Raw genomic sequence first — 27,064 nt, 5'->3', positions numbered from 1 at the left:
TTAAAAACTCTCCAAGTAGTAGCCTTCTTGTTTTAAGTAAGACTCAAAGACTGCAAAACTATCATTTGGAGAGTCAGACTCTCTGGAAAAGGTGATCTGTATTTAAGTGGCTCTCCTTGTTTCAAGAGACCAGGAGGTCCTCTGCCTACAATGGGAAGGGCTATGTTCTAGAATCACTCCAAGTGATGCCAACCCTTCCATGAATCCATGAAGTACAGTTTCTCAAGTACTGAAGAAGATAGCTGGCCACTGAAGGACAAGCCCACAAAACTAACAGAGTTGGGTGAGTGAGTTCTCTGAAGGGAGGCATATTTCAAGACAGTTCAGCTTTTTCTTTAGCAACTAGCAAATCCCTCTAGAGCATCCATTTTATTTTTTTATTTTTTTAAATTTTATTTACTCATGAGAGACACACAGAGAGAGGCAGAGACACAGGCAGAGGGAGAAGCAGGCTCCATGGAGGGAGCCCGACACGGGACTCGATCCCAGGTCTCCAGGATCATGCCCTGGACTGAAGGCGGCGCTAACCGCTGAGCCACCTGGGCTGCCCTAGAGCATCCATTTTAAACTATGGGTTACAACCCATTAGTGGATCTCAAAATCAATTCCATGGGTCTCAATCAACTTTCATTTCTTTAGTGAAACAGAACACAAAAGGATAGAAAATATCAGAACACACTGCTCACAGCAAGGGTAAATAATGTGTTAAACTTGTGTTTCAGTTATGTGTGTGTATGTGGTAAGAGTGAGAGAGAGAGAGAGAGAGAGAAATGTAAATCTATTTCTTACCTTGGTTGCCCTAGAGAACTAAAGCATAGGGCTAGGGACACAACCACGTAGAAAGAGCAGGAGACAGTCTGGGTAGAGATGACAAGTTTTAATGACACAGCCAACACTCACAATCACAGTTGGCTCTTCAGACAACTTGATCTTTGGGGCAAGATTTTGTGCAGAGTCAAGCAATACACAAAAGCACATGAGCAAGAGAGGCAGCATTCCGGCTTCTAGTGAGGGAGCAAGATATCTAGGTCTCATGATCAAAGTCCTTTTTATTCTTAAATAAAAACCTTAATTTGCTCTGGCCTCCTAAGGGGCTCTGATCCCAGGCCCCCGTTTCTTCACGAGGCCTGTTCTTCTTATAGGGGGCCAGCTTGAACAGAGGCCACCTCACCAGAGCAGCGTTCTAGTCCTCCGTAGTCTCTTTCCGTGATACACACAGCGAGGCTTGTGCAGGCAGGGAACACACATGACAGAGGGCCGCTTTGGTGGTGCTGGTTCGGGTGGTATTTCTTCACTGGATCTTGGTGACAGCCTCATGGATGGAGGTGGCCACGTACTCTAGATTTTTAGTGGTCAAGCCACACATGTTGATCCGACCACTTGGCAGCAGATAGATGTGCTTTTCGTTGACCAGATATTCAACCTGCTTGGCTGTTGAAAACCAAAAGCGATATAATGAGAGTAGCAGGAATCCTCTCAGCGATGGAGGTTCAGAGATTCCATGACAATTGCCATGTTCCTTCTTTCCCCCAACAGAGAAGCAAAATAAAAGGAGCTATTTTGTCCAATTAGAAAATATAGGGAAGTATGCTCAAATGATTCTGGAAACCACTTAGCTAACTTTCTAATCCCCAGGAAGTTTAACATGACTCCTCCTAATGGGAATTTGAATTGGGACTACCTCTCAACTGAAGCTTGCATGTTACATTCACCAGGACACCCTATTAAAACAACCCTCAAACTTACGAACATTCTACTGATATGAAAAACTGGTTTGAAGTGCTTCCTTTATCTCGCCCCCCTTAACCTGTATTTGCTTATCCCTGAGCACACAGCAGCAAACTCCCACTGACGCTTCCTCTTCTCAGCTCATTGTAGAAGGCCCCGTGCTAGAAGTAATGCTGTGTGCCTGAACCAAAGGCTGAAAAACTGCCAAGGTCCCTGTGACCCAGCAATTCTCAGGTCCCTCACTTACACACATGCAGCTGGGCTTCGCATGAATAGGAAGGGACTGCCTATACTTCCCTCATGCCACCATCTCTAGAGATCTTTGGTGTATTACAAAGCCATGAGAAAATTTTATTTGATTTCTGCCTGAATAATTAGCACCCTTGATTAGCAGGAATGGGTAATTATCATGAATTGTCACTAAATGTTTGTGTCCCTCCAAAATTCCTATGTTGAAACCCTAACCTCTAATGTGATGGTAGGAGGAACTGGGGCCTCTGGCAGGTGATGACATCTGGAGGACACCCTGAGAGTAGAGCCCCTGTGTTGGCAAGAGTGCCCTTATAAGTGACTAGAGAGATGGTATGTGTGTGCATGTGGTCCCTCTCTCTCTCTTTCCCTTACAACCAATATCTGAGGACACAGCAAGAAAGCAGCCAACTGCAAGCTACAAGAGAGCCCCTGCCCCAGAAGTGACCATGCTGGCACCCTGATCTCAGACTGCCCAGTCTTCAGAACCCTGAGAAGGAAATGATTGTTGTTTAAGTCACCTCGCCCATGGTACCTTGTTACAGCAGCCCAAACTCAGAAGGTAATAAAATCATAATAACTAGAGGAGCAAACACTGTGTGCCAGGCTGTGTTCTAAGTACTTTATATTAACTCAATTTATCTTGATAATAACCTTATCTTTCCCATTGCACAGAGGGTGTAGAGGGAAGCTAAAAGACCTTCCCAACATCATGTAGCTAGTCAGTGGTGGGTCTGGGATTTTAAGGCAGGCATGTAACTCCCAAGTCTATGTATGCAAGTGGAAAATCTGGACCCCATACTCAGTGCTACCAGGGATCCCTCCAAACAAAACAAAGCAACCTTCGGAAGTTACCTTGACCAGCTGGAACTGTGTGAATTACAGTCCTGCAAGGAGATACCATCAGAGCCACAGGCACACCACTGTTTGTAAAGCCTATGCCTCCCTGGCAGATGCTGTGATTCCAGGGCTCCAAACCCTGTTTTTGTTTGTTTTTAAGATTTTATTATTAAGTAATCTCTACACCCAGTGTGGAGCTCGAACTCACAACCTTGAGATCAAGAGTCGCATGCTCCACCACTAAGCTAGCCAGGCACCCCAACCTTGTTTTTTGTTTTAATAAAAATGAAACTTAACTACTTTTGTAAGGGGAGCATCACAGCTGAGAAGCTAAACCTATGGATTCTTTCCCTAGAAAAGGCCAATACACACATACACAATTTTTCAAATATCATTTCAGGGGCTTCGCAGATCTAGAATATGACATGGACGACAGGCTGCAAATCCCTGTTCTGATGGATAAAATGTCATAAAGGGAGCACTGCAGAACCAAGGTGGTGGGTGGTGAGTATATGGGCCTCACTGTACAATTCCTCCACCTGTTCTGTTTTAAAATTTTTTCCTAATAAAATGTTGGGAGGGGGAAAAAAAAAAAAAAAACAACAAATGTTTTTAAAAAGGGTAAATAGTGCCAGGTGCTAAAAATAGAACTTACATGTTATAAGCACAGGTGTGTTCTCACCATTTTTAAATTCATATTAAAACTAATTTCCTACTCTGAAGAGTGGGATAATATGGATATTTTGTGGGATGACAATCCCCATCTTGTAAACTTTCAGAATATTACTACTAAATATCATTTCTATTACACTTAATATTTTAAAAATTGCAAAATATGATTTTACTTAAGTGAACTAATGCCCTATTTCAGAATCATGAGGACACCTATGGCCAACTGAACTATCCTATCCCTTCACTTTTTGGGAAGCCTCATTTTACCCCAAAGTATTTCTAGGGGTCTACCATATACAATCTCTACCACTTATCTTGTTTATATTTCCTTCTGCTTTTTCTGAGCTCATTTCACACTGGTACCCTAATGACCCTGGTTTACAATGCTTCCCAGCACCTCTGGTGTTCCATTTACTCACCCAAGTCAGGCACAAAACTGTCCTCAGAGCCATTCAGACACAAGCTCCACACACAGGCAAGTGGTCACATCTGCACCATGTGACCTGTGGTTTGGCCAGTAGGTACTCGGGAACTACTTATCAAATAAATGAATCTTCAATCGTCAGAAGGACAATGGGTCACTGATACATGCCCTACTGACTGACGGCTGACCAAGATCACACACTGCCCACTAGACTTTGAATTGGCTCTCAATTCCAACTATCAATCTAAGTTCCTATTTATGAAATGGAGAGATAATTTCATCACCTCTTTTTTTTGAGGGCAATGCTTGGAGACTAGGAAAGACCTATTAAGAAATTAGGTCCCTAAATAATCAGGTATAATAATTATACTTAGGATTAAGGAAAAGCCAAAAGGTACCTGAGTATTGATAAGAGACCTTGCCTAAAGCAAGGCTCCAAGCTATAAATCCTATTATTTCCTGACCCATAAAAATGAAAATATCCTAGTGATGGGTCAGTAGGTTTTCAGTAAGAAAACCTAACTTGTTCTGGCCCAAAGTTATGGCTGACTAAAGAGGTGACAGCTAAAGGAACCCAAGAACACAGAGAGAAGGACTGTGTCCAACAGCATTCAAGGTGGTTGGGAGACACTTACGGTTCAACCCGGTGAAGCTGAACATTCCAATTTGCTCCGTGATGTGGTTCCAGGTTCCAGGAGTCTTGAGGGCTTCTAAGCGTTCCCTAAGTTTAGATCTCATGGTCAGAATCCGGTCAGCCATTGTCTTCACGTTACCTGTCCTAAGTGGACAGCAATATAAATGTCAATCCAGATAGGGCAGATAGATGACTCACAGAACATGTAGGTTTAAAAAAATGGAATTTAATCTACATGCTGAAAGCGAGACCAGACACTGCTATGGTATGTGTGGATGCCTGGATGGGGTGGATGAGCAGACCGGAGAGGCACTTACCAGGCCCAAGGAAGTAAGTGAGCTTCTGATGGAGTTTAATACTTGTCTTGGATCTCCCGGCTGTAACACCACTCAGATTTTAACCCATAATTCACCTAGGTACTGACCCAGACAGGATCATGTATTTTATCAGCCCTAATTAAGTAGCCTGTAGATTTAGCTATAAAAATTATTGTTTCAAAATAGGGCAAAATATATGCAAATTGAATAAGAATGAAGTCCCCAGACTGTCCCACTGACTTGCATTTGGATATTGTATTCTATCACGAATTCCTTCCTGTTTCCCAACTTTTAGGGGAGGAAGCCTAGGTAGTAGGTGAGTTGGGGAGAACTGCCGTTCGTTGAGCGCTTCCTCCTCTGTGCCCAGTGCTATGTTACTCACATGTGTTGTGTTACACTCATGTGAGTAGGTGCTGGCTTCATTTTACAGAAGTACCTGAGACTCAAACAGTTTAAAGTCATTTTGTCCTGCCTCTGCCAAAATGAAAGGAACAGGCAGTTAAATGTAATAGAACAACTACTGTTCTACATCCCCACACCTCACCCATCAGGCTTTGAACCCCTTACCATTCCTTAAAGAGCTCAGGGTTAGAGAGGGTAGAGGCCACAATCCGCGCTCCCTGAGCAGGGGGGTTGGACCAAGTAATTCGAACAATCTTCTCCATCTGGGAAAGGACCCGCAGGATGCTATCGGGATCTTTGGCAACCACGGTCAGATTGCCCACACGCTCATCTAAAGGAAGGGATGAGAGTCCGCTCAGGGTGCTGACGGGGCGCAGGGTGGGCGGGGAAGGCAGGGCTAGAACCTGGGAAGGCACTCACTGTAGAGTCCAAAGTTCTTGGAGAAGGACTGAGCACAGAAGAGCTCAAATCCTTCAGACACAAAATAGCGAACAGCCCAGGCGTCCTTCTCTAGGTCTCCAGATGCAAAGCCCTGATAGGCTGAGTCAAAGAAGGGGAACAGAAACCGGCGCTGCAAGGAAGGAAAGCGAGTCAGGGCAGGAAATCCTTCTGACACCAACCTCAGACACCAGCCTTCCTTCCCCAGCTGGTGCCTGCACAGGATTTCTAACTACCTATTTCTCCCAGCTCTCCCTTTTTGCATTCAACCACCGCTTTATATCTGTTTCTTTCTGTTCAACTAAATGCCAACCAACAAATCTAATAATTTCAGTAAACTTTATTTTTTTAAGTTTATTGTCCTAGAGTGTCACGATGTCATTTTGCCAACCAGACTTATTTGTGAGGCATGGAGGTAGCGTCCTAGGTCGGTGGATTCTTTCCTCTGAATTCGTGATAAGCTTGATCAGCTTGGTCCACCCAGGGCTCCCCAACAGCCTTGGGCCTCATCTACTGAGCACTCGAGACAAAGGAGACTGCCAAGTCCCTATTCTCACCCCTCTGACCAACTCAAAGAACTTCCCACAATCGAGCTTGCCCCTTCTACTGGGCTCGTCCTCCCAGAAGACACCACTTCTGAGCCCCCGACTGTCCAAGCCAGAGGCCAGGGTGCATCCTCTACTCCTACCCTGGCAGCTCCTCCCTCACATCCAACTACATCCAACCACATCCCAGTTCCTATCACCCCATGTCCTGGGAGCTTGAGAGTCCTTTCAGGTCTGCCCCTGCCACAGACTGCATTCAGATTCCCGTCAGCTCCCATTCGGATTGTGGCAACAGTTCCCATGCATGGCTATGTCACAGTCCTAACTGTTCTCTTGGCTGTCTAATCTTGCCTCCCTTTGATCCACTCCCTGTTTATGTAGTCTGAAGACAGCATACCTGTGATCATGACATGGCATGACATCAAAGTATTTCAGTGGCTCCCCCCACTGCCTCCAAATAAAGTCCAATGCCTCAGTACAGGATCTGGCCCTCATTTACCTCTAAGTCACTCACAACCCGTTAGAACTCTAGTCTGTACTGAGAATTACTTCCAGTTCCTTAAATGGGCCATGACTTCTGCCCTGGGCTTTGATCTCACACTTTCCTCTGTAGGGAACATTCCTTCCCTGCCAGCCCCCACCTGTCCTCATCCTTCAAGTTTCAACATGGCTTCTTCTGCCATCACTGCCCTCCCAAAATGCTTGCGTGCACACCCACACGCACGCGCGCACACACACACTCACACACTCTCTCTCTCCCCAAAGTCTGGGCACGTGCCTTCACATAACCCCATCAGCACAGCCACAGTACTTGGCTGTCTCCCCAGACAGGTCATATGCTCTCCGAGGGCAGGGACCATCTCTACTGTGTTTACTCTTGTACCCACCCCCCACCCAGTGCCTGGCACATAACAGTTTCTCAATGAGTATTCTTCAAACACATTAATGAAGAATATAAAATGTGAGCTAGAAATTCCAATCTAGAAAGTTATCCCCAAGAAATAATAAAAAGGAGTCTTATACCTATTTGTTTAGAAGAACAAGAAACCTGAGGTCTAAATGTCCATCAACTGATTTAATCAATAGCTAATGTGACATAGCCATGCATGAGAACTGTGCTACGGAGCTTTAAATGGCGTGTAAAGTTCAAATGAAAGACAAAGGATCTTATAAAACAGTATAGATAAAATGATGCCATCTTTGTGAAAGAAATATATTTACATATGTAACTCCAATAAATAAATAAATAAATAAATAAATAAATAAATAAATAAATAAATAAAGCAAAAGAAAAGAAAGGCCCAGTACTCTATCTACCAAAATAGTAAAATATATATATATATTAACAGTAGCTCTTGGCTCATACTTATCTTCTTCTTTGGGCTTTTCTCCTTTTTCCAAACTCTTCCATAAACAGGTATTGCATTTGAATACACAAAACAGAAATACATGCTAATGTTTCAAGAGATACTCTGAAAGGGCAGTTACCTTCATGACAGAGGCGATCTGCTTCCACTGCTCCGGAGTTGGGTCAGTCCCAGTTGGGTTGTGTGCACAAGCATGGAGGACAAAGATGGAGAACTCGGGGGCATTCTGAAGGGAAGGAAGTGATGTCAGCCCCAACGTGTGTAGGAATATTGGGGGGTCAGAGTCAGTGACACACTGGGCAAGGGGCAGTGTGTTTCTTCCTTACATGCTAACTCAGAAACCACTATTTTGGTTTGAGTAGGAATGTTTCAGACTCTCCCTGATCAACTGATCCAGAGACCTGCCCCTGCTCCTCCTGACATCATGGAGCTCTGTTTACTTTTTATCTAATCGCCCACCTCCAGATCATTCAGGAAACCCTGGAGATCAAGTCCTCTTTTCGCTTCATCCCAATAGCGATAGGACCGGATGTCTTTAAACCCAGCAGCAGAAAACACACCATTATGATTCTCTGTAAGCAGAGGAGTAAAAAGTTAAACGCTTTGACAAACACAGAGGCATAACTGGAAAGGACACACATCAGCCTCCAGGGCCCTCACAGGCTCAGCATTCAATGGGCAACATCAAGGCAAGGGGTGAAAACTTAGAAGATTGCAACGCCCAAGAACAAGTTCAACCAGTCAGTCACGCTACACTTACATTCTACCCCGGTGAGGCTCTCTGTATCTACATTTTATGCCTCCTCGGGGAAGTTTCAACATACGCTAAAACCCAAGTCCACCAGGAGTCTTAAAAACAAGTATTCCTAATCTGAACTGGAGCATCGGATTACTCATGTACTGCCATCACCCACTGCTCAAACCATCCCCAAGTATCAGTTGATCCAGCGCTGAGTTACATTTTCTGCATAAGCAGTGACAGTAGTGAGGTTAATTCCTGCAGCTCCTCTGTTTCTTCTCTTGCCACAGCTGAAGGACTCACCCCAGGTTGGTGAGGACACATAGACAGGCGTGTCCTTATTGTTCGTTCCATTGTACCATCGTGCTAAGAACTCGGCTCCGATTCGAAGTGCACCTGTTCCCCCCAAAGACTGCACACCTCCAACCTGGAAGAGAAGCAGCAGCAGGGTCACTGGTCGATAATGGTGAAGTCAGATGATTATTAGGAAAACTATGGTAACAACAAGCACTTACTCTGTGCCTGCTCTGTGCTATGCCCTTTAAACGTATTATCTTATCAAAAGCTCACAACCACATGACAGAGATACTATTATTCGTCCATGCTTACGAATGAGGAAACTGAGCCTATAAGAAGTAAAGCACTTTGCTCAGTAACCAGCCTCTGAGCACTAATGCCAGGTCTTCCACCTGGGAAGTCTGACAGTCTGACTCTTGAGGGGAATTTCCCTACTGAACACAGGTTGAGGACATACCCAGGCCACATTAGACTGTGCCCACCTGGAAGGCAAACTCACCCCTTCAGCACCCATCCCAAGATCAAAATTCCTCCCAGCAGAAGCCTATGAAATAATGTCTCTAGCTTGCCAGTGACCTCAATCTGCAATGCTATACCCATCGCTACAAAGCTGGCTTATTAACCCGGAGAAATATGTTCCAACAAAGGTGATGTGTGAGAATTACTTTCCATAACTTCCTTGCATCTCAAAATGGCCTCACGTGGGCAAAGACAGAGTCTTGGTCTTCCCATTTACAAAAGATCTTCATACACATTTGATCCTTACACAACTCTATAAAGTAAGTCCTAGATCCCCAACTCACACGCAAGGAAATCAATTCAAAGTGGTCTGAGAAAAGTTAAAGGCTACGAGTGGCAGAAAAGCTGTGGGCAGCAGAGCTGTAAATGAATCCAGGAGGCGTTCTTGCTTGAAATCTAGTCACCTGCCCTGTTACGCTGTTCTGCCTACACACCTTCAAGTCTGCCCTCTCATAATTCTTAGTAGGCTTTGGTATGACCCTTTCCGTAGAGAAATGTCAAACACTGCTCAATACGTCTAAAGGAGGAAGAAAGAAAAAAGATCATCTGAGAAAGTCTATCTTTAGATAGGCTTTTCTTTATAAAAGGAAGGGCACACCAATCTGACAACAGGGACAACCTCGAAGAGAGGTCTAGGATGGGGGAATAGTGGTCCTACTCTAGAAGCTATTTTTTTTTTAAATAAGGAGAATGTATTCATGCATTATTTGCAAATTTTTAAAATAATTTTTAAAATATATTTAGATGTCTGGGATTTGCTGTAAAATAATTCACCTTTGGCATGAAGGCAGAGGGTGATTGTTGAAGCTAGGTGATAGACACGTGGATCTGTTCATCACACTGCATTATCTATTTTTGTAAATATTTGAAATTTGTCCACAATAAAAAAGGTTAAAAAAAAAACCCTTCCTAGACAAAGAAGAAAAGCTTCTAAATTTTTTTTTAAAACTAACAAAACACAGAAGCTGAAAGATAACAAAGAGGAAAAAAATGGAGAAAAGGGAGACTGAGCTCATTCATGAATATTGATACTTTCCAAACAAACATTTATGAACAGCATGAATCCAACAGCACACTAAAAAAAGCACATCCCATTGCTCAAGTGACAGCCCACAAATTCAAGATTGTAAAGAAACGTAACATAAAGTGTGTACTGCTGGGTCGCCTGGGTGGCTCAGTCATTTAAGCATCTGACTCTAGATTTCCGCTCAGGCCTTGATCTCAGGGTCATGAGTTCAAGCCCTACACTGGGATCCATACTATGCGTGGAGCCAACTTAAAAAAATAAAGTATGTCATGCTGCTAGGTAGAGAAAACCCGAATGATCTTCATAACAGATTAAAAGCAGAGCCATTCCTGATTTTGATGCTTAGTACAACAGGAGATAATGGATACTTCTTGAAAATAACAGGAAAAATTCATTCAGCCATGACAAATAAATCAGCTTCATGATGAACTGTGAATCACTGACATCCTCCTTAAGCCAGGAACAAGGCAGTGATACCAATTGTCACCATTTGTTATTTCTCCCCAGTGTTCTGTTTGTATTCAGAGGTCTGAGCATCTGTAAAGGAATACTGTCTGAAATGTGAAACAGAAGCAAAGTGGACATTCGGGGGAAGGAGCTGTGCACAGTCATGCACTGTAGGAGAGCCAGGACAGTGGACTGGCTGAGAACGGTCAGCGCATGGTAGGCTGACCATCTCTGTCCTTCACAGTGACCCCCACTGAGCACCAGGCCCCTCTCATTACTTTCAAGGTCTTGCCTTCACATGTCATCTATCTGGATTCCTCATACAAATCACTACCAAGGTGATGTTAAATGCACATTTTTTTTTCATAGATTTGTCACCAGCGAAGTTGAATGTCAACTTTATCCATTATTTCACATTTCAAACACCTAAGCAAGTCTGGAATGTTGATGCTTCTATATAAATAAGCAAGACTCTCCTTGAATCTGGTTTTAAATTAGCATGGGTATGTACAGGTGTATGTGGACATCAGTGAAAACATTCCCAGGTATAATCTTTTATTTCTCTCCCACTTTAAAACACAAATTCATTAACTAAAAGGAGTCAGAAGGTCAGTAGACTAGATTGGATTGCAAACATGTTTAGAAGAAATAAACCTACTTCAGTAACATTAACTGATCCTTAACATTCATGATGTATATATATGATATATGACACTTAACATTGAATTCTCAAGAAATTATCAATACCTAAAAATATATTGAACACTGGATGGCTTCAGCGAAACACAACTGTATCAGCAATTAAAAGAGAAAAATTTGGGATGAATCAATAATGTATCAATTTGGTCATTCTGTGAATTGAATTTTGGCAAACTGCTCTAAAGCCCAAGGAAGCCCTGCATTTGGAATGAAGAAAACAAGTGTAAAGTTCAAAAGGAGCCAGGCAACTGGCCCTGGGTGGCTAAACTGGGGGTGTCCAGGACAAGAAAAATCCAGTAACATATGGAGTGAATGATGCCAGTTGGGAATCTATTTTCTCAATTTAGCCACATGGCCTGAAGAAATCCCTGCCGGACTCAAGAACACTTGTCTGAGATCAGAGTTTACTGATGTGATGACTTCACGGTAAGAAACAGGAGAGCTGATCAGAAGCTGCTTATAGCCAAGGCCATGGCACATAAACCTGGGCACCCCTACCAGTTCAGTGTCTGGCACAGGGTGCTAACATGGGCAAAGCAGATGAAGAAGATGATGGTGTTGAAAGGATGAGCCACAGCAAAAGCCCTGAGGCTCTCAGAGAGGCAAGAGTCAAAGTGAGGAACTGGGATGGCATCACATGACCCACAAGTCCTCCTACCAACAGCAGCTCAGGAATTTCCAAAGCTGCATTACAATGCAGAAGATGAAACCTGGACATATGGTCTGGATCCTAAGGTCTAAAAATAGAAAGCAGTAAGCGGCAGTGTTAAGTATAGAAAACAGGGCTCCTCAAAATGGTTGATGGACCTGGTAATGTTAAATCTTGAGAAGAAAAATCTATGGGAAGACAAGATTACTAATTGTTTTCTGGTCCATTCATTCATTGATGCCTCATCTCCTTCAAGTTTTGGCTGAGGGGCGCCTGGGTGACACAGTTGGTTAAGCATCTGACGTGGTTCAGCTTAGGTCATGATCTCAGGGTCGTGAGATCAAGCCCCGCATTGGGCTCCACACTCAGCGCAGAGTCTGCTTCAGACTCTCTCCCCCTTCTACCTTTGCCCCTGCCCTTGCTCTCTCTCTCTCAAATAATTCTTTTTTAAAAGTTTTGGTTGAAATGTCATTTCTATTTCTATCATGACCACTCTTGTGAAAACCACATCTACCCCAACTCCCACCCTCAGCACCCTTAATGCACCTCTTCTAACAACATTTATATTCTTTTAACATACTCTGTCATATTCTTATCTATGACATTTGCAGTTGGCTTCTCCACACAAATCTGTAAGCCAGGGCAGATTTTGGGTCTTTTAGTCACCACTGTGCTCTAGCTTCCCCAAAACAGTGCTTACTGTTAGCGGTAAGCACTCACCTGTTGACTGAATGAGTGAATTCAAACATCTGAGAATCTCTGAAATGCCAGGCTAGGACCTAGTATGTACTAATTATGTACGAGATAAATAAGTAAGCCATAATCTCTGCCCTGAGGGAAGTGTGAGACACAGACTTACAAAATTATACAACATTGTAAGCACATTAGTATGGTTATTCCTAAACTGTGAACTAAGTCCTGTGAAAACTCGGCTCTTAAGGATTCATCATGGAAGTGACCCTTGGTCAGGCCCCGCAGGACTTAGAGGCTCCTGGAATGGTAGTGCGGGCTGTGAGTCACTAGAACAGGATGAAGGCTGGCTACAAAATATACCACATGTCCAGTTCAAAGTCTAGATTTGCCCTGTAGATTATGGAGGGGCTATTGTGTGTTTGTGTGTGAGGTCGGGAGCAGGTGACATGATTATCAGCAAATTTTTTTTTTTTTTTTTTTTTTTTGCTACAGAAGATCATCCTACCTGCACTGTGCAGAATCTTTTTTTCTTTTTTTTTCTTTTACTTGAGAGCAAGAGAAGGAGAGAGGGAGAGAACAAAAAACAGTAGGAAGGAGCAGAGGGAGAGGGAGAAGCCCATTCCTTCCTGAGCAGAGAGCTCAATGGGGGGCTCGATCCCAAGACCTTGAGATCATGACCTGAGCCAAAGGCAAACACCTGACTGAGCACCCAGGTGCCCCTGCACTGTGAAAATCTAATAGAATGGGGAGGAGACTAGAGACAGGAGGTTATCACAAGAATCCAAATAAGAGGATGGTGGGCTGAACTAAGACAGCAGCTTGGGGATGGTGAGGACATCCAGGGAAAAAGAAAAGACTCTGAGCTCAGAACCAGCCAGGACCTAGGGAGATATAGATGCCAAGAGAGCATCCTAAACCATCCCCTGCCATCCTGGAAAAAAAAAAAAAAAAAAGCCTTCAAATATTTACAGACTGCCACCTAAACCTGTTCTCTGATCAAAAATACAACAGAGAACAAAGTAGGCTAGGAGGGAAGGTCAGGTCCCACAAGCCTTCAGAATGAAATGATCAAAATGGGAGCACCAGGAAAAGGGACAAGTACCTGCCCAGGACGGTTGTTAAGTGTAGAAGAAATGCACAGTTTCAGAGGAAGAAGGTCCCCAACACAGAAATGGTTTTTCTTTCTCAACAACAGAATTCCATCTAATCTATCCATGGCATCCCACAAGAGAACCCTAGCTGCTAAAGTCCTCCACGCTCAAACTCATCGGGACTCTCCTCAGTGTCCCGATGCCAGCCAGCAAAACTGGTTCATGACTTGCCTAATCACTGACCCAAGTTCCAGAACCTTCACCCAGAGCCTCCCTGCCTCCTGATATAAAAGATGGTGCGTATGTGCCCCTCATTTCACTCCCTGCCAAATGCCTGCTTATCGAGGCATCTGGGAAACAGCCTGTGGGGAATAAACCAGATGGCTCCAAGATGCGGTCCCTTCCACACATGAGGCTTGCACTACAGCACAAGCCCAAAAAAGCAGCAAGGGCGGCTGGCTTCAATTGAACAACACCTAACAGGACTATCGCAAAAGCTTAATAAGCCCATCTCCATCCTGCTCCTGCAGCCAGCTTTATCTTCTTCAAACACTTGAACTGGGTAACTCTCCTGCTCAAGCCGTCAGGTGGTTTCCCCTAGTCAGGGTGCCAAAATCAGGCTGGACATGCTCCCAGCTCCAGTCAGGTAGATGTCTCTTCAACCTAGACCCACCTGCCTCCTGTCCCTGCATTCCCACTACTCCAAACAAATGCCCCTCCTTTTTCCTTCCACTGTACTTTGTGGTTCCCAGTGCTGGCAGGACTTTGGAGTCAACAGGGGAGCTTTTATTTTATTTTTTAAGATTTTATTTATTTATTTGAGAGAGACAAGAGAATATGCGAGAGAGAAAGAGAGTGAGAGCATGAGCAATGGGGAGAGCAGAGGGAGGAGAAGCAGACTCTCTATGATGCAGGGTTCGATCCCGGCCCCAAGAACATGACCTGAGCAGAAGGCAGGTACTTAACCAACTGAGCCACCCAGGCAACTGAGCTTTTGAAATCATGCCCTCGCAGGGAAGGGACCTACAGGGGAAGAGGGGAGCACTGGGAGTGAAGGGGCAGGTAAGGGTGGTACCTCCAAGATTCTGACTAAACTGGTCTAGACTGGGGTCCACCCATCTGTATGTGTGTAGAACCCCCAGGTGGTACTAATATATAGCCAGAATTGGGAACAGAGTCCTGGCCTCGTTCCCCAAGGTTCAGCTCATGTCCCAGTTCTACCCCTACGACCACCCCTGTCCTCTGAATCCTTACAACACTGAAAAGGTCTACAAAACCATTCCTGCCACATATGCCCTTCATCTCACTGTATCTGCTTCCAGATGTGTTTTTCCACATGTCTCTCGTTTACGTAGAATATATACCAGGAAGCACTTAAATGGGAGAAACTAAGATCAAGGCTAGGAGAATTAAAGAATGCTAGAACTGGCAGGACTTCGCAGAGCATCTAGACTAGTGGCTCCTGAGCTTCTGGGGCCACAGACTCCCGAAAATCCTGTAAGAGCAGGGCACCTGGCTGGCTCAGTCAGGGGAGGATGCCATTCCTGACCTCAGGGTTCTGAGTTTCAGCCCCACAATGAGTGTAGAGATTACTTAAAAATCCTAAAATAAAATAAAATAAAAAATAAAATAAAATAATAAAATAAAATAAAATAAAAATAAAATATAAAATAAAATAAAATAAATAAAAGCTATAAACTTTCTCCCCAGAAATACACATACACACAGAATTTAGCATAAAATTTCAGGGATGGGGGTGCCTAAGTGGCCAGTCAGTTAAGCATCCGACTCTTGATTTTGGCTCAGGTCATGATCATAGGGTTGTGAGATTAAGCCCCAGGTTGGGCTCTGTGCTGGGCATGAAGCTTGCCTGGGATTCTCTGTCTCCCTCTGCCCCTCTCTACCTTGCTTATGTGCACACTCTCACTTTTAAAAAAAAAAAAAGAAAAACCAAACTTTTTTTTTTTTTTCCCAAGAGTTTCAGAGGCCCCTTAAATGTTCCCCTATGCAACTGTTCCCTGTGGGATCATGAACCACAAACTGGTTCTTTCCTAACATGTAGATGAGATGTCAGGATAAATGACTTGCCCCTGGTCAAAGAAGGAGCAGATCTGGGTCCATACCCTGACCTCTTGATCATTCCATAAAATTCCCTTGGCTTGGCATTTCCACTGACTACTTCAGACCCAGCAGTCACAACCTGATCACCTATTGCATAAAACAGAACAATCAAAGAAGCCATGCTTGGTGTATGGCCACATAATGTACACTATCAGATCCTAAGATCACACTACTTAAAACCCCTATTCGTGGACAGTTCAACAGACGTAACACCTAATACTTTAAACCAAATTAAGATTTAAATCTTTTTTTACCTTTGCAGTTTCTAAAGAAAATACAGCCAACCCTTGAATGACACAGGTTTGAAGTGCACAGGTCCACATATACCTGAATTTTTTTTTAATACAGTATAGTACTGTAAATGTATTTTCTCTTCCTTATGATTTTCTTAGTAACATTTTCTTTTCTCTTACTTTATTGTAGGAATACAATATAGACTACATGCAACATACAAAGTAGGTGTTAACTGACTGTTTATGTTATTCATGAGGCTTCCAGTAGATTACCAGCAGTTAAGTTCTCCGGGAGTCAAAAGTGGTACAAGGATTTTCGGCTGAGCATGGGGTCAACACCCCTAATCACCACATTGTTCAAGGGTCAACTGTGCATCCTTACCCAAAACTCACCCGCTTCTCCTGGAGAGCTGGGCTGTCATCCCCAAGGGCAAGGCGGGAAGCACAGGTCCGGAACTCCGCTAGGCCAAGGATCGGCAGGTACTCGTGGTTTAGGCTATTGTCATTGGCAATCTTCTGCTCCACCTTCCTCACAACTGGCAAAACCCAGGGCTGGCAATCGTCTGTGCGATAAGCTGGAACACAGCAGAGAGTCATATAAGAGGAGGAGGCAGGCTTCACTGGAGGAAGAGTTGGCACTGGGGCTGGGGCGCATTCTACCTCCAATCGGACAGAAGAGCAAGGGAAGTGAAAGCAAAGCTCCGTCGAAGACTGCCTGCCTGCTTCGGAACCAAGCACCGGGCTAAGTGTGGCGCAGGCAGGACAGATGTCATTCCGACCCTTATGGATACTGGAGCTTTGACGTATGTGACCTCTATAAGACAGAACACTGAAGTAAAACTGGGACATCATGGAGCCTGATTGGCGAAAAGAGTGCATGTCAAAGTGCTCTGCACACTGAGAAACCCCTTCCAGTTGCTATGTTGACAGTAGGGGCACACTGAGGTCTGTTTTGCCATGGACCCTCGTTTTCCTCCTTCTGCATCTCCCCAAGCAATTTCCAGAAGAGTGCTAGGGGCTACTTCACAGTGCTAAGGACCTTCAAACATAAAATGTGGAGAGGAGGATGACCTCCTCCCCTTGTCCTATAAGAACAGAAATGGGACAAATGGCGAGCAAAGGCTCCATGGCTGAAGGTTCCAGCAAATAGTTACACAATCACCCAACAACCTATCCGATATCTGCACACATCTTTGTCTCCTCTCTACCACTGCTGACCATCTTGACTGTTCCTCCTACCTCATATTTCACATTTTTATTGATCTAAATGTAATCCATTTCATAATATTTAGTCTTGCCTACAGCAAATTTCTAAGCCACCTATATGCTTAAAGTATTTTTAGTCCAGTTATCCTATCACTGATATTTTCTCCGTCTAATACTATATGATTATCTTAGGATTATAGCTTTATAGGGCAGCTGCTGTGGCTTGCACCATTTGAGCAGATTCCTGACAGGGGTCATCTGACTCTGCTGAAATATTTAGGTCTCCAACAGGTCCACACTTTTGCAAGTGATTTTGAAACTGAAAATTTAAGAGTAATTCTGATTGTTTTATCTTGTTGATTTCAACCCAACATTAATCCTTGACTTAAAAAAAAAAAAAAAAACACTTTTTAGGATGATTGAAATTGTTTACTGAACAATATATGTTGACTGTAGAAAAATTTTAAAAGCCCAGAAAGCAAATGATAAACATTATGAACAAATAATAAATTATTTAATTATTATTATTTATTTATTTATTTAATAAATTATAATGTTACAAACATTATAATCCCAGGCCTCAGAGATAGAGTATCAACATTTTGGTGTACAACCTTCTAAGCTTTATTTTACATGAGTATGTTCTTCTATAAAATATGCATCATATTGTATATAAAATTTTCAACATTTTTTTTTCCTCTTAAATATGAGCATTTGGGACACCTGGGTGGCTCAGTGGTTGAGCGTCTGCCTTTACCTCAGGGCATGATTCCGGGATCAGGGATCGAGTCCCGCATTTGGCTCCCTGGGAGGAGGAGCCTGCTTCTCCCTCTGCTTCTCCCTCTCATGAATAAATAAATAAATAAATCTTTTTTAAAAATGAGCATTTTTCGTTGTCATTAATTATTCTTCTACTAGGTGATATATTCACATGTCGCCCCCCATCCTAATCCTCCAACTACCTCTTTCCAAATCCCACCCTCCAATAAATAACAGCTGTTCTTATTTTCTTTTGTAACCTCCCATAATTTCCGTATGCATACACAAGCAAATATAGGCCCTATGTCCTCCTTTTTACATAAAAGGTAACATGTAGCATACTATACAATGTTTTGTTCCTTGCTTTTCTATTTAAAGATCTTTTTTTTTTTTATCTGTGCATGGAGTAACTTTCTTTTTTTTTTTTTAAAGATTTTGAGAGAGAGAGCATGTGTGAGTGAGTACAAGTTGGGGAGGAGCAGAGGCAGAGGGAGAGAGAATCTCAAGCAGATGGTAGGCTGAGCAGGGAGCCCTCAACCCTGAGATCAGATCATGACCTAAGCTGAAATCAAGAGTTGCACGCTTAACCACCCAGGTGCCCTTTTTCATTCTTTTTTTTTTTTTTTTTAACAGCTGAATAACTGATGAATGTACCACAAATTGTAACTGTTTTTGCCAGTCCCTTATTAATGGACATTTGAGTTTCCAGTCTTTAGCTATTACAAAAAAATATTTCAATGAACAACCTAATTCATGTCATCTTACAGGTAACTATATCCATAGGATGCAGGGTTGAAAATGAAGAGTTGGCTAAGAAGTATGTGTATTCGTAGTTTTGACAGGTATATCCAAATTGGCCTCCATAGGGATTTTATCAGTTAACATTCCTACCATCCACGTACAAGTGTCTGCTTCCCACAGCCTCATCCAGAGTAAATTTTTGTATGAGGATGCAAATGGTACCTCAGGGTAGTTTTAATTCACATTTCTCTTATTATGAATGCAATGGGCATTTTTCTTATTTACTTACATACTTGTTTGTTTATTTAAGTAGGCTCCATGCCCAGCGTGGAGCCCAACACGGAATTTGAACTCATGACCCTGAGATCAAGTGCTGAGCTGAGATCAAGAGTTGAAGGCTGACTGAGCCACTCAGGCTCATGATCCATTTACAATACAATTTTAGTGACTAGACAACATTCCTTTCCAGGCATAACTTATTAACTATTCGTGTTGCCTTCAATTATTTGATTATATAAACACTGTGATATTCTTATGTCTTTACACATATTCATTGAGTGTTCCCTTAGAAAAAAGTTTCTAGATGTAAAATTACAGTCAAAAGTATACAACCAAATTTTATAAGATCATTTTGATTTGCGGTCTTTCTTCTGTCAACTAACTCTGCCCTCTAGGAATGTGTCATCTGCAAATCTGATAAGCATTATCAAACTAGTAATAAGAATGAGGACAGAGCTCCAGACTGACACAGCCACTAACCAACCATAGTCTGAGTAGGTGGCTATAACTCACAATACTGTTACAACACTGACATGCTACACCTTGGCCTACCAGATTCCCTACAAACAAGTCAAAAGCCTATTTTATCAGGTGAGATTTGGTCCGTTTTTGTTTGTTTTTTAAGATTTTACTTATTTACTTGAGCTTGCAAAAGAGAGAAAGTGCACGAGCAGGAAGATGGGCAGTGGGACAGGGAGAGGCAGACATACCACTGAACAGGGAGCTCGATGTGAGGCTCCATCCCAGGACCCCAGGACCCCTGGATCATGACCTGAGCCAAAGGTAGATGTTTAATTAACTGAGCCACCAGGGGACCCCGGTCTGGTTTTTTTTTAAAGACATAACCATTTTTGAGAGTTATCTCTGAATGAAATCTATGATCACAATGCTACCATTGTTCATAATATTCTTGGAATTCTTCTTTTGGAATTATTTTTAGACATGATGTCTCATTATTTGGAATAACCTTTATGGTGCTAAATCTTTGTCCTTTGGAAGTAAATTTGATTTTCAGAAATGGTACTTGCAGCAAGAGCAAACACATCTTTGACTATACCACACAGAAGAGATCCTATTTAGATGTACAATGTCGGTGTTCATAGAAAAGCCAGTTCTATTATGCTTTACATCTGTATTTGGAGGTTATGTATATTACATAATCATTCCATATGTATTATATTTATAATAAGATGTCATTTGTAAACCATGTATTATAAATAAAATAGGAAAGATAAAGCCATAGTACCACTGTTCTTTACCTATACTGTATGTTCTGTTCTACTCTAAAAAAATCCTGGAATATGACTAGACTCAAGGAGGCATTGTGTACATACTGTGACAAAAGAGAAATTGGCCAACTTATGCTTCCCCGCCCTCCTTCACCGTCCAGTTTCTCCCAGGTTCAGTTCCAGATTTATCCCTGATGCCTGGTTTAACTGCCCTAATGAAGCAGAACAGCAGATGGCTCTTGGGTAATTAGAGCAATGAGGTCAAACAGCAGTAACAACTATGATTCCTGCTCTGCCAGGGGATTTTTATTCCTGTTTGTCAGACTCAGGAGTTTCTCATTCATGCTTTTATTCACTCATTCATTTAACAAGGACTTACTGAACCAAGAACCAGACTCTGGCTACAAGTAGCTACACAGAAATGGGTAAGATAAAATAAGATACTGTCTGCCTGGAGGAAACATAGAATATATTCTTAATTCTTAATTCTCTTGTAATGAGTCAGGGAAGATTTTACAGAGAATGAAGGATGAACAATCAGTAAGAGTTTTAAAGGTAGTCAAGGAAAGGGCATTCCAGCATAGAAGGGAGTTCTCCTTCTAGGTTGTTTGGCCGGTCTAATAATTAAATTGACAGAACAGGTTAAAAGGAGAAAAACAAAAATTTAACAACCTGTACTGCCTGCATACATGGGAGAGACCCAGAAAAACTGAGTAACTCCCCAAAATGGCCAAAGCCATCACCTTGACTGTCGCCTCCAGCTAAAGATAAAAGATGCTGGGGGTGGGGAGTCAGTTCTGGGAGGTGACATTCTGCAGACTTAAGCCCAGCCTCTCCACTGATAAGTTCCTAGAGACTTAAGAGTCATATGCAAGAGACACTCCTACTAATGGGTATTTCCCCTATAAATGTAAATGTTTCTTACAAAACGGTAACCTCAACTTGGTTTTCAGAGCTTCAACTGTATTTGAAGTTTGGGTTTTTTTTTAAGATTTTATTTTTTTATCTGACAGAGAAAGCCAAGCACAAGCAGGGGAGCAGGAGAGAGAAGCAGCCTCCCCACTGAGCAGGGACCCCTCGACCATGACCTGAGCCGAAGGCAGATGCTCAACTGACTGAGCCATCCAGGTACCTCTGTATTTGCAGTTTCTTAAAAATAACAAGCTTAGGGCATATTTTGGGGTGGTATCTTTTGCTTCCCTTCACCAGACTGAGGGAACACCTGTGCAAGGCCCAAGAGGCTTGGAGAAAGGAAATTTTTGAGGATCTGCATTTTCATGGCTCAGACATAGGATCTGTGGAGCAATAGCAAGGAGTGACTCAAAGAGTCTTGGAGGATATCCTTTTTAAAGGATGTAGTTTCAATGGGAAAACCACTGAAAGCATTTAAACAAGAGGGCGATGTGGACAGCTGTACGTTTTAACAGGATCATCTGAGTGACATGATGAAACATAAACTGGAAAGGGGAACAGAGGTGGAATGAAGTCTTGATTAAGGTAGTGGCAGCAAGGATAAAGAACATCACTTCCCTCATCCACACCACCCAAGAGCCCCTGCACACAGGCATGACTCTTTTTTTTTTTTTTTTTTAAGATTTTATTTATTTATTCATGAGAGACACAGAGAGAGATCAAGGCAGAGACACAGGCAGAGGAAGAAGCAGGCCCCATGCAGGGAGCCCAACGTGGCACTCGATCCTGGGTCTCCCGGATCAGGCTGTGGGCCGAAGGCGGTGCGCCACCCAGGTTGCCCCAGGCATGCTCTTAAGACCCTTTTCTATTTATTCATGAGAGACAGAGAGAGAGAGAGACACAGGCAGAGGGAGAAGCAGGCTCCATGCAGGAGCCTGACGTGGGACTCAATCCCTGGTCTCCAGGATCACACCCTGGGCTGAAGGCGGCATTAAACCGCTGAGCCACCCGGGCTGCCCTTAAGACCCTTTTCTAACTAGAGTCCTGGGAAGAGGGGCTGGGGGTATTCAGCAACACCTGATACAGCCCATACATCCAACAATTTTATGGGAAAATGCTAGAAATCCATATTAAAACCACAACAAATATTAAAACAAGAGCAGTTTATCTGGAACAAAAGAAAGCTCAGTTTATGTGAACAGACTGGAGTCTATGAAGAAATGTCTTGCTTTATGCTGTACTGAGGCTGGCCCCATGTCTCCCCCCGCCCCCCCCCCCCCTTGAAGCGACTTGTCTCAAACGGAGAAGCACTAAAATGGTCAGCTCAGAGCACATCATACTTAAATGTGATGCTCTGCTTTGCTTAACTATAAGAAATTATGGAAATGGTCACAGCAAGAATATCTTGGGAGAAACTATCAACAAGAAGGAATGAGGTAATGAAATTATAAATAGTTGCAGCTTATTTTAAACATGTCCAACATCACTAGAACTTGAGCTAGATAATCTCCACCGGGCTTTATCTTAACATGGGAAGAAAAAAAGTATATTCCTCAAAGTCGATGATTAATTACATTTCCTTCACAAAGGATATCCTTGGGGATGTGTACGACTAGAGCTACGCCATACAGAAGCTGGAAGGAGGCCTCTTATTCTACTCTAATCAGATGCTTATCCGAGCACCTGCCATCCACAAAAGAGATCACAAAAAGAAAAATATTCATACCACACTTTTCACTTATACCTCACATTTCACACATAATTATTCATTTAATCCTCAGCCAACCGATGTTGATTACATTATCCTACATGTAATGTGCTAGTGAACCTCCGAGTAGAATTTTAGAGAGACATCATCCCATCCCTGCTCCTCATTTAACAGACTGAGTTCCAGGATGTTAAATAGCCCTCCCAAGGTCATGCTGCTGGGCTGCTGGGCTGCAGGGCTGGCCTGTACCCAGATCTCCTGGTCCTTCCCACCAGGGTGCACTGGCAGCCTCTGGACCATCTGAAGGACCCAAAATAGAGGACAGTTCCATCACCAATAGCCATGTGATCTGGGACAATCTGCTTCATCTATCTGGGCTTCAGCCTTCCTTCTGTCGAAAACAACCCTCCAGAGTTGTTATAAGCATCAAATAAGATTAAATGCATAAATCATTTGTTCATAAGAAGGAGGTGAAGTTCCTGGGTTCCTGGGAAACAGGTTCCTGGGAAAAGGCACCGTCTCAGGTGAGGTGACCACCCGAACTGCAAACTACACTTCTGGCCTGGGCTGGCAGGGCACATTTTCTCTGCACGGACAGTTTATTTCTGAACCAATGTCAGAAATGATTTCATTCTGCAGCTCTTAGGCTGAAAAGTTTTACTCAACATCTTCTAAGCAACCTACCCAAAGAAATGCCAAAAGCAACAATAATAGTAACAGAAATGCCCAAACAACTCTTACATAACCCCTACTTATTTGCCAGATACTATTCTGAGTACTTTAAATGTGTTTGATTCTCACAAAAACCCTGTAAGATAACTTAATGGTAATTGAGTCCAAAAAAAATTGAACATTTTTAAAAGATGTAGTTAAGTCAACATCAACACATATATATCTGGCCCTAAATAAATACTTGGGGGTTTTAAATTGGATTTTAAACTTAAATTGGATTTAAATTAAGAGGTTGAATGGTGCCCAATTCCAATTCAACTCAAGGCAACCTTTCAATACTTCTCCCACTCATGTGCCTGTTAAAAACATCACTTACTCTCCATGGGTGAAACTTGTAGTATTTACTTTTTAAAAAATGCTTTATTATGGAAAATTTCAAATATATACAAAAGTCACAAGAATAATATAATGGATGCCCACCTAGCCATTACCTAGTTTCACCAAAACATACTTTTTAATGGCTTTTTTTTCTCACCCCTCTCCCATACTCCTTCCCTAGGGAAGGCTTCTTTTTTTTTTAGATTTTATTTATTTATTTGAGAAAAAGAGAGCATGGGGTGGGGAGTGAGCAGAGGGAGAGGGAGAAGCAGGCTCCCCACTGAGCAGGGAGCCAGATGTGGACGTGGCGCTCTGTCCCAGTGCCATGCAATTATAACCTGAGCAGAAGGCAGACACCCAACCCATTGAGCCACCCAGGCGCCCCTGAAGACTTATTTTCAACAGGTCCTATGTACAGCCACTGTTAGATGCCTGATTCTGAACCTCCTTCTCACCACCCTCTACTACAAAATAGTTCGATTGTCTCTTTCCAAAATTTCTAATCCTTTTACTCTAAATCTGTTCCTTAGCACAGACCATCATTGTACTCATTTTCTTCAACCTGGCTAGTCTTTGTGGTTGACGGTCTGTGAGGCTTCAAACGTTCACATGACGGTGACAGAAATAACAAATTCACCAAAGGTTAGAACCTTTGTGGAGGCACTCCAGTCTAAAAGGGGAAACTGAGGCCCATGTTCTGAGCTGTCCAAGAAATACAAGCAAGAACTGAAGACAAGAATGTGTGAAAAGTGAACTTTCCACTTCCTTTCCACTCTTTCCCACCAACCATCTCTACCCATTCCTGCCCCAGCTGTGAGGGCCAGAATATGATTCCCAGATCCTCCCAGGCAGTATTAGCCTGTCTCAGGAGCATTTTAGATTTCTATTATATCACACCTTGATCTTAAAATCCTTGAGACGAAACAAGCCTCGGTCTTTACCCCACAGGGCTTAGTAAAGGACTGATTGACACCTGGTAGTCAATCAAATATTTACTAACCCAGACCAGAGCTCCCTGAGCTTAGAGTTCTCCTTCACCCACTCCCCAGCAACCTGGACACCAAGGCTCCCAGCATTCCTGGTTTCCCCCCTCTCCTTATGATCTCTGGCCTCCCCATTTATTAACAGGCGAAAGGGTGTAGTATGAAGAACACGGGATGGGGAACTGGAAAAACTGCGTTTATGTCCTGGCTGTTAACCCTGTACTGTGACCCTGGACTCCACACCTTGCCTCCTTTTATCCAGACTCCACGTGCCCATCTGTAAAATGGGCAAGCAGAAAAAAGGCTCGTGAATGTCGCCTCCTCCCCGGAGCTCCCCTCTCCAGCCGGCGCCAAGCCGGGCCTCGGCCTCGCCCCCGGCCCCCGCGGCCCGGGTGGGGTCCGCCCACGCCCCCGGCTGCTCCGGCTCGCGGCATCTTTACCTCCCACTCCCAGGTTGACCTTGCGCGGGTCCGGATCCTCCCGGAAGTCGGCAGTGAGCTTGAAGACCAGCACCGGCTGGGCCTGCGGCACCTCGGCGAACACGGACGGAGGCGCCATGGCCGGAGCGCTCGGGCGGCCGGCCCCCTCGGCGTCTGGAGCCGCTCGGTCCCCGCGGCCGCGGCGCTGGAGGAGACTCTCACCTTCACCGCGCCGGGGGGCGGGCCCGCGGCCTCCAATGGCCTCGCTGCGTCCGGCCTTGGCAACGCGGCCCACCAATCGCGAGCTTCTGACGCAGACGGCCCGGGGCGGGGATGCCGCTGGCCAATCCACGCGGAGGATCTTATCGGAGGCCTGTGTGATGCAACCAATGCCGGGCCGGCCGGCCGAGACGCGGCCCCGGCCAGCCTGAGTGGCAGAGCGGCCTCCTATGGCCGAGGCCGGAGCCGAGCGGCGCGGCGCGGCGCGGGGCGGCCCCCTCGACCTTCCGCGGCCCGGCGAGCGGGGGCGCCGTCCTGCCCCGGGCTGGCGGCCAGAGCCCCGGCGTCCTCGGCCTGAAGGTCGGCTGCGGGGCCGCGGCCCGGGCCCGGCGGGAGACCTGGACCGGCCCGGCCGGCGGTTCCGCCGGAGGCGGCGTGGGTGGGCCGCCTGCCTGCCGCCTGCCTGCCGCCTGCCTGCCGCCTGCCTGCCGGGGGCACCCCGCTGAAAGTGGGGGAGTGGCCTGGAATTCCCTTCTGCCGCCCTTGGACTGTGACATTTTCGCTCCCCTTAGAAGCAGCCGCGCCCTCCAGCACCTCCAGCACCTCCAGGACCCGGGCACCGCGTCCCCCTCCAGCTTTCCTCCCTCGCGGGCACTCCACGGATCGTGCGGTCGTCAGCTGGCTGGTACCCAGACTGCCTCCTCCCCAGCCCTCCTGCCCACCCGGTGACCTTCAAGACGCACAGTAAATAAATGCCCGCTTTTGGCCGGAGTGGGTCAAAATCCGTCCTGTGCTGCTGTACCTTGTGGGCAATATCAGCATCTCAGAAAATGCCCTGATTAAGAACCCAGCTCTGCAGCCGGACCACCTAGGTTTAGATTCTGGCTCTGTCATTTACTCACTTAGGCAGGTTTAGGCAAGTGACTCAACCTCTCTGTTCCTGCTCCGTAAAGTGGAGATAATAGTGTTTTCTTAGGGCTATTGTGGGGATTATAGGAGTTAATACATATAAAGCGTTTAGCCGCGTATAGTAAGCAGGCCCTAAATGTCAGCCGTTGTTGTCACTGCACATCTGCACACCCCTTGTAGATGGTAGGTAACCTTCTTTTGGCCAGATACCTTACCCTACATAAGTATCCCCCAGTTTTTTGCACTTGGTAAGTAAGTATTCATTAAATGCTGGAAGGACCAATCCATTCTCTTGGTGTTTCAGGAGAAAACAATACCTCAGCCTCTGTTTATTGGATAATATGACAAATCTCAAAACGTATTTTCCACTCAAAGTAATGAACACAAGCCAAAGAAACTTTGTGCAACACCTGCCAACCTTTGTATTGCCTGCTTTTTTTTTCCCTCTGCTTTTAAAGCTAATTGCCCACAGTGTTTCATTAACAACGCTTTCCTCTAAGATTGCAAGTTCAGCACTGA

The 27,064-nt window shown here is 44.3% G+C and overlaps 1 protein-coding gene across 1 annotated transcript; it reads right to left on the bottom strand.

The window, feature by feature from the left end:
• Positions 1-862: 862 nt before the first annotated feature.
• GOT1 (glutamic-oxaloacetic transaminase 1) lies at positions 863-25,641 on the bottom strand. Its single transcript, XM_041743544.1, has 9 exons — positions 25,439-25,641; positions 16,525-16,706; positions 8,659-8,782; positions 8,076-8,188; positions 7,738-7,842; positions 5,687-5,837; positions 5,432-5,597; positions 4,549-4,691; positions 863-1,431 (listed from the first exon to the last, which is right to left on the bottom strand). Exons 1-9 carry the CDS (start codon positions 25,554-25,556, stop codon positions 1,292-1,294), a joined length of 1,242 nt encoding a protein of 413 aa, XP_041599478.1. The 5' UTR covers positions 25,557-25,641; the 3' UTR covers positions 863-1,291.
• Between the last annotated feature and the right edge of the window lie 1,423 nt (positions 25,642-27,064).

This window comes from Vulpes lagopus, chromosome 2, assembly GCF_018345385.1.
Source record: "Vulpes lagopus strain Blue_001 chromosome 2, ASM1834538v1, whole genome shotgun sequence".
Classification (NCBI taxonomy): Eukaryota; Metazoa; Chordata; class Mammalia; order Carnivora; family Canidae; genus Vulpes; species Vulpes lagopus.
Note: the sequence above shows the minus strand (reverse complement) of the source record. Positions and strands in the feature narration are given on the sequence as shown.